The 7,432-nt window shown below is 36.6% G+C and overlaps 1 protein-coding gene across 10 annotated transcripts in view; it reads right to left on the bottom strand.

Moving 5' to 3' along the window:
* Positions 1–369: 369 nt before the first annotated feature.
* Positions 370–7,432, bottom strand: part of PRR5L (proline rich 5 like) — a 79,356-nt gene continuing 72,293 nt past the window's right edge. For all 10 annotated transcript variants that reach the window (XM_058161681.1, XM_058161686.1, XM_058161687.1 and 7 more), the window contains one exon: positions 370–2,255. In XM_058161681.1, coding sequence (XP_058017664.1) covers positions 1,873–2,255 — 383 coding nt within the window. In that variant the 3' untranslated portion in view covers positions 370–1,872. The remainder of the gene's footprint in view (positions 2,256–7,432) is intronic.

Here is a 7,432-nt window from a genome sequence, read left to right as displayed (position 1 = left end):
TTTTGAACTCGGGTCTAGTTCTGCACTGAATTGCAATTGTTGAATGTTCCTTCCTAGTGTTTTATTTTCTTAAAAATGAGTTTTTGTGACAAACCATTCTCCTATGGCAACCTTGTTTTGAGTTTGATTGTGATGCTGTCTCAAAATTCAGGGTTGTTGGTTTTTTCCAACATTTCCAAAAAATGTGTGATGCTTGGTTTAGATATTTAGAATAACTAATCATTGTTTTCAAGCAGAAGAGTTTTTCCTAACATTGTATCTTCCAAATATGTTGAACTCCAGGTCAGTGTACATTAAAAAAATGTTCTAGTTTTCCTAATTAACTGTATTTTTTGTGATAAGAAAGTTGCATACAGGATAGAACCTGGATAGTATTTGTTAAAATGTTTATTTTGAACTGGCAGGAAAAGCACACATCCCACATTCTCCACACAGATTTTATTTTACTGTTTGGGTTTTTTGCATAATTCAATTATTTTTACCATTTAAACAGCTAAATAAGTTATGGTTGGATTGTGCTAAGACTCCCTTTGTAGTACTTCTTTATCTGCAGCTCTATGAAGAAATTTGTCTTCTCCTTGGATTATGTATGACTTCCATCAAAAGGGAACCACTGCCAAATAAGCATTATACATATGAAAATTATATTAGGAAACTGGATTTAAAACAAAACAAAGAAACCCTATCAATTCTAGATACTAACGGCCATTGCCCCATCAATATCAAAAAACCTGCAGCATGAGGGCAACTAGCTACAAAACTTAAAACATTATTTTTTTATTCTGTTTGTTAAAGAATGGGTTGGCTACCAAAGATGTATGGAAGTATTTCCAGAAATCACTATACCAGTTCCAAAAATCTCATCTAACCCAATCCTGATACTTGCAGCAGTCCGTCATTACAGCAGTTGTGGATATTCCCTGCTCCGTATGGAATTTTTGCACAGAAGGGTTTCCTACAATAAAGGCTATTCCCACCAGCCAAAAGGGTTGTCTGCTATTACCGCACTAATGCAAATGCAACCTTTCTCTCATTGTTATCAATAAAAGCTATTTCCAGAATATTCAGTCTTAAACCCAGCAACCCCTAATTTATAGAAGCTAGTAGCTCAAAATCATTATTGCATGCTTACCAGCTCAGCACTGGTGTTATGTTTTTGGCAAGCAGTCAGATACCATCCCTAACGGCCTGCTTTTAGTAGTTTTCTGAAGATAATTTGAGTAATTCCTGAGATGTACTGCAATCAAAACATCAAAACAATATGCTAGCCACAGTAGTTTTGTTTTAGGCTACTGCTTTCGTTTTACTTTATTCAGCCAGAATAGAATTTGTTACCTTGACCAGCTCTGATGATAGAGAGTGGAAGAAGTTTTACTGCTCCTATTTTTATAGTTTATGTGTACACCATATTATAATGAAAATGGTTCAATGTCCTACAAAGGGCTGTACCACTGCAAAAACCTTGAAGATTTTATAACTGGCTTCCTTGTATTTTTCACAAGACATCGCAACTGAGAAGAAATAACTGCCTGTCCCTTACACTGGAGTTCATCTTCCCAATCTGCAAGGCAGAATAAAACTAGGATTACAGTGTACACCCTCCAGATAAGACAAAAACTGAATGCAGCTGAGGGCACGAAAACCTAGCTGGAAAAACAAACTCTGAGAAACCATTGCTATGAGACAACAGTGGAATGTTTCAGCTGAAACAACTTTGTACCTTTGTAGTCCACAGAAAGGACCCTCATAATATTAGAGCCTAAGAACACAATCAGCTTCAGGATGTGCCCTGTAGATCTAATTCTTGATCTAAGCAGCATGAAAAGTAACATCGGCTTCCTCTGCTGTGCAGGAGTGTTCTGTTCCTTTGTTTCAACAGACAGATGTGCAATTCAGTTCTGCAGGCTCCTCCATGTCTGGGGTGGCCAGTTCTTCTGGTCCATCCGCTATGCTGGGCTCACTAGAAAACTGTCTGTGGTTCAAACTGGGTTGCAAGAGGAGACATTGGTCGCCATTGTCTGGTTCTTCTGCTAGCATGCCTGAGTGCATAATGGAAGCCATGGCCAACAGCTGTATATCAGAATGAGCATTGGCGACAGTATGCCGGCGGATGCTCCCACACTTCTCAAGGTAAGCCTCGCCTTCCTGTTCAGTCAGTGGTGTCAAGGCGGTCTCGCTGACCTGTCGGGTTGCCACTGTATGAGAAGAGATGCTTAGCCCGTTGGGTTTGTAACGAGATCTGTAATACCGTCTCTCTGGAAAACAAGGGGAAAGAGACATTTTTGTTAATTGTTTACCACTGCAAGAATTGGTTTCTCCAGATTTTGGTTCTGTGAAAGGCACGTTAAATATTTCTTCATCTTTAGTTTTGCCAACAAGTTGCAACATGTGGATAATAAGGATATTTGGGAATAAATAAAATACAAGTTATACAATTGATTATACTTTAATCTCCTGCACCAGTTTGATCCTATGTTAGAAGTCCATGTTATGACAAGAGAGGAATTTATGACACTGGAGAACTTTGGCATTGTAACTATGTTTAAGTTGTCTTACACTTAAGTGTGTAGTAGTAAGCTAAATTTTCACCCCTAAGTCCACTGTATTTAGAAGAGGTGTCTAACAAATACTGTATATGTTTATAACCTATGCTGTACATGCATTGTGTGTGACTAATTATTCTTCTGGATAATTGACCAGAATCTGACACAGAAGTATCTTTTTCTTCCCTGATGTAACTTTTCACCATATACAGTTCAGAATGATTGTATTATGGGCAAAGTTAACAGCATAACAATTGGTGGCAAAGCAAAACAAACTTATCTTTGAGAAATTTACTGCCTATTCTATATGCAGACCTAACAAAACAACTCCACTTGAAACATTTTATTAAAACAATAATGTGTATCAGAACAAAATACAAGTGTTATACATATCTTCATTTCCAAGTTCCTAGCACCCTAGAATGGATCGTTTTGATACAAGAACAGTCTATTTTAAGGTTTTCTTCTATACCAGAACATTTAAAATTCTTATTCTCAAAACCCTGAATGCACATAACTTTTCTCCAGGCTATCATTTTGCATATCTCACTATGAACCCAATATTTTTTTTCAACTACAGCATCCACTGCTGTCCTATGCTTCTGGTGGATGCTACTTTAGAGAAAGCTTTCGTAATCATTGATCTAGTTAGCTTCCCAGTTTGAATTCATTGCCATTTCTAACAAAAGGATTGTTACAAGGTAGGTGGAGAAAACCAGAAACATTTTAGATATGGCTGAATTCCAATTCCCAGCATCTCCAGCTAGCACATGCAGTGCTAAGTGATAGTAGTAACTTTAATTCAACTACAGCTAGACAAGAACAGATACTTTCTTCCAGATCTAGGGTTATGGAAATCATGGATGAAAATAGTAGATACTGCTTTCTTGCAGTTCCATTGGCCAACAGTATTCCCTACATGGGAGGAATTCACATGGATCTAACTAGCAATTTTTAGTACATTCAATTATAAGAATGATGTGGATGGAATTACAGGTCACATATTCTAAAGTTGCAGTACAAGCACAGACAGACTCAATTTTATTTTAGGGGAGGGAGCTCTCAAACCCTAAGTGCCCCAAGGAAAAACATGTGCACATTCCAAACTCTTAAAGAATTATGAACTCAGGAATTTGTTTGAATCCCTGAACATGCATTTTTCCATGTCTGCTCGCCTCAAGCTTTTTTTTCATTTACAGCAAGTTATACTTTTAAATAAGGAGTCGTTTTATAGTTATTGTTATTATTGGGAAATGAAAATCCTTGTATTATCATTCAGAACTCTACTGATAGTTTCTCCTCTAATTTCTATCTGCTCCTGAACTACGAAGCTATACCACTTTCTTTTTCTTCCACTTCCTTATATCAAACAGTATGCTGCATTAGAAACAGGAATTCTGCTTCTGGGGAAGGTATGGCATACTTAAGACAATTATGCAAAGTGCAGCTGATAACTTAGCAGACACCAAAGAACTGGTCACTAAACCAGGACAACAGGACAACAGTTTGCATCAGGTTTGAGTGCTGGGAAACAGAGATCAGCCATCTTGCTCACAAGTGAAGCTCTTTAAAGGACACTAAGTTTGCAAACCCTACTTTCTAATCATAATCTAATATTTTTTTGGAAATTGCCAAACTATCGCAAATCATTAGAGACCTTCAAGACAAGCTTTCAAAGTTTTCATCAGGTGAGTTTATCTTCAACTCTGAACAAAAGAAAAATCAACAGGCTTAAGAACTTGAAATAAATAGCAAAATGCTAAATAAATTTTTGACCTAAGAAGGTTATAAATGGATGAAAGGTTCAAATGAATTTGGAAGATTGATTTTCACTATAAGATTTTGATTTTTTTTTAAATAAACAGTTTCTTGTTTTGGCTATCCTGGTCAGATAGCCAGTCAGAACAAAGATAAAAGATTAGAAGATTCTAAAAGATTAGAAACTGGACAGCGGAAGGGACTAAAGATTCTAAGCAGAAGAAAAAAAGAACAAATTTGTTTTTGATGACAATTAATACTTGGACTTCCAAAACAATCAGATGTTATAACATTGGAAATATTAAATGAGTTATTTGAAGAATGGATATTAGGGTCCAAAAGATATTAATGAAGTTATGATAGATACTGTATGGAACAAATTTTATCTGACAAGACAAAAGTGGAACTACAAATAACAGATCAACAGAATGATTTGGAAAAGAACACGTCCTGGTATTAAAAATCCTTGATTATTGGGTGCTGTCCAGAGTTGCTTTTGATAAGATTTTGTGAAATTTGATGGGGAGGAGAGATTGAGAGGGGACAGGAGCAAAGGGGAAGACTGGCGGGAGCTTTAAAAATTAAAAAGACAAATGATAAACGAAGAGAATGACCTGGAAAATGTTTTCTTATTGGATTTACAAAAGAGGCTTGCTTTATAAAGCCTTGAATAAACATGTATAATAGGATAAAGAAGAATTGAAGAAAAATTAAATCCTAAGACTATATTTGATTGAATTAAAGATTAAGATCGTTAGAAAGAAAATAAAGAAAGTTGGTTTATTTGATCAAGGTTAAAGTAAGCTTTTTTATTGTTGGTTTGCAATGTTCCAGCAAACTATTTACTTTTTGCTGACACCAGGATTGAAAGGTTTATGTTTTATGGATTTATTTATAGATGAGGATGGGATAAGGGGTGAAAAGATGACAGGAGCGGAAGAGTTATTAAATGTGTTTATATTATAATGAAGTTTGGAAGTCATTTCCTTTCTTTTTGCATGTTTTATTATTTCCATTCTCTTTCTCTAAGTTTACATTAGTTTTTATTATTGTATTTAAAATTCTTAATAAAAGTTATATTAAAAAAAGAAACGGGAATCTTCCTAAAATACAGCTGCTTTAATAAGTCATGGACTTATGAACTACATTCATGGTCCCACATGTACTAAAGCACCTCTTCTAAGTTCATAGAGACACTGTACAGGTAGTCCTCGACTTACAACAGTTCTTTTAGTGACCGCTGAAAGTTACAACGGCACGAAAAAAAGTGACTCATAACCATTTTTCACATGCCCATTACAACTGTCCTGTGGGTGTGTGACAAAATTCAGATGCAAAGAAACTGGTTCACATTTATGATGGTTGTATCCTAGGATCATCTGATCATTGGTGAACTTCTATCAAGTCAATGGGGAAGCCAGATTCACTTTACAATCATGTTACTCAACACTTAACAACTGCAGTGATTCAAGTTTTAACAACTGTGGCAAAAAAGATTGTAAAATGGAGCAAAACTCTCGTAACAACTGTCTCACTTAGCAATATAAATTTTTGGCTCAATTATAGTTGTTAAGTCAAAGAGTACCTATAGAGGTGAAGGTGCTGGACTGGCATTCGGGAGATTCAACTTCCAGTCCACACTCAACATTTGAATTCCACTAGATGAATTTGGATCAGCCACTCACTATCCACCTAAACTGCCTCACAGGGTTGTAGAGAAAATAAGAATAGAGTGATGCTATGTATGCTGGTATCCTCACACTACTTCATACTATTCTGAAAACATTTCCAATACACTTATACACCACGGAGAAAAGTATGACATCAATAAAACGCAACTTGCTTTTTTTTTTCTCCAGCAGACATCTCCCCTGATAACTCTGCTCAACAGAAACACTTCATCCAAAATGGCTGCTGCAACATTTATTCTTGCAGCACGGAAAGATTTCAGAAATGGCTCGCCACATTTTACAGCACAGTACACTTTCGCAAGACTAAGCATTAAAAAATCATCTATGGGGAAAGAAATCATAGCCAAGACAGAGGTACTAAATAAGCATAACACCCCAAATTTCAGAGATAGAGTGATATTTCATTTTAAAGCTTCTATTGAGTTAGTTAGCTATTGGTTAATGCACCATGCTAACACCATGAATTCTAGTCCTACCTTAGGCAAGAAAGGCAGCTGGATGGCTTTGGGCCAGTCAGTCTCTCTTAGCCCAATTCACCTTACAGGATTAGTGTTGTTGTTGTGGCTCGCTGGTGGCCAGTGGAACTGGCAGCAGAGTCAGACAATGAGGAGGTTGGGGAGGAACTTGGGTCAGTCCTGGGGGCTGGGGAAAGCTTGGATGAGAGGTCTGCATCAGAGGCAGAGAGAAAAATAGACAGCAGTGAGGCAGAGGAACAGCTGGAGCCCATTCCCAGTGTGCACATGCGCAGAGCTGCCAGAAGACAAGTACAATTAAGAAAGCAGGGTCAACTCAGGAGTAAGGCCACACCTTGGACATAATTGGCCCCTCGCATAGGAAATAAGAGGAGTAAACAGGGAGTAGGCTTTTGCAGGAAACAATTTGTTCATTCCGTGACTCTGAGAGACTCTGTTCCAAGTTTTGCCTTATACTGTGGTTGGAAACAATTCACATGGCAGCTTGCCAAACGAGATAAGGTGTGTTGAGAAATATTCCTTTGAAAAACTGTTTGGACAAACCTTGCTGACTGTGAATGAACGTAATTCACAATTGTGTAAATAAAAGAGGTTTTCCCAGTAATTCCTGCCTATTGCTTGTTAAGGGAGCTTAGGTCAGAACAGTTGTGAGAAATATAGGAAGAGGAAGGAATATTTGGTATGTTTGCTGCCTTGAGTTATTTATAAAAAAATAATTTTAAAAAATCTAATCTATCTAAATAGTTTTTCCTTAGTTTTCATAGATGTAAGTTGTAATGGATTTACTTTCAACCAATTCCTATCTGAACTGAACTCAGCTTAAGCTAATAGCTTATTCTTCCATTGGTAATGGTTATTAAAGAACACTGAATTAACCTATTTTGTCTCAATATTATTCAAACCTATAACTGCAAACAAATATTAGCAGTTAAACTTTCACTGTTTAAAGCACTCTTCTTTTTTTATT

This window comes from Ahaetulla prasina, chromosome 1 (genome assembly GCF_028640845.1).
Source record: "Ahaetulla prasina isolate Xishuangbanna chromosome 1, ASM2864084v1, whole genome shotgun sequence".
Taxonomy (NCBI): Eukaryota; Metazoa; Chordata; class Lepidosauria; order Squamata; family Colubridae; genus Ahaetulla; species Ahaetulla prasina.
Note: the sequence above shows the minus strand (reverse complement) of the source record. Positions and strands in the feature narration are given on the sequence as shown.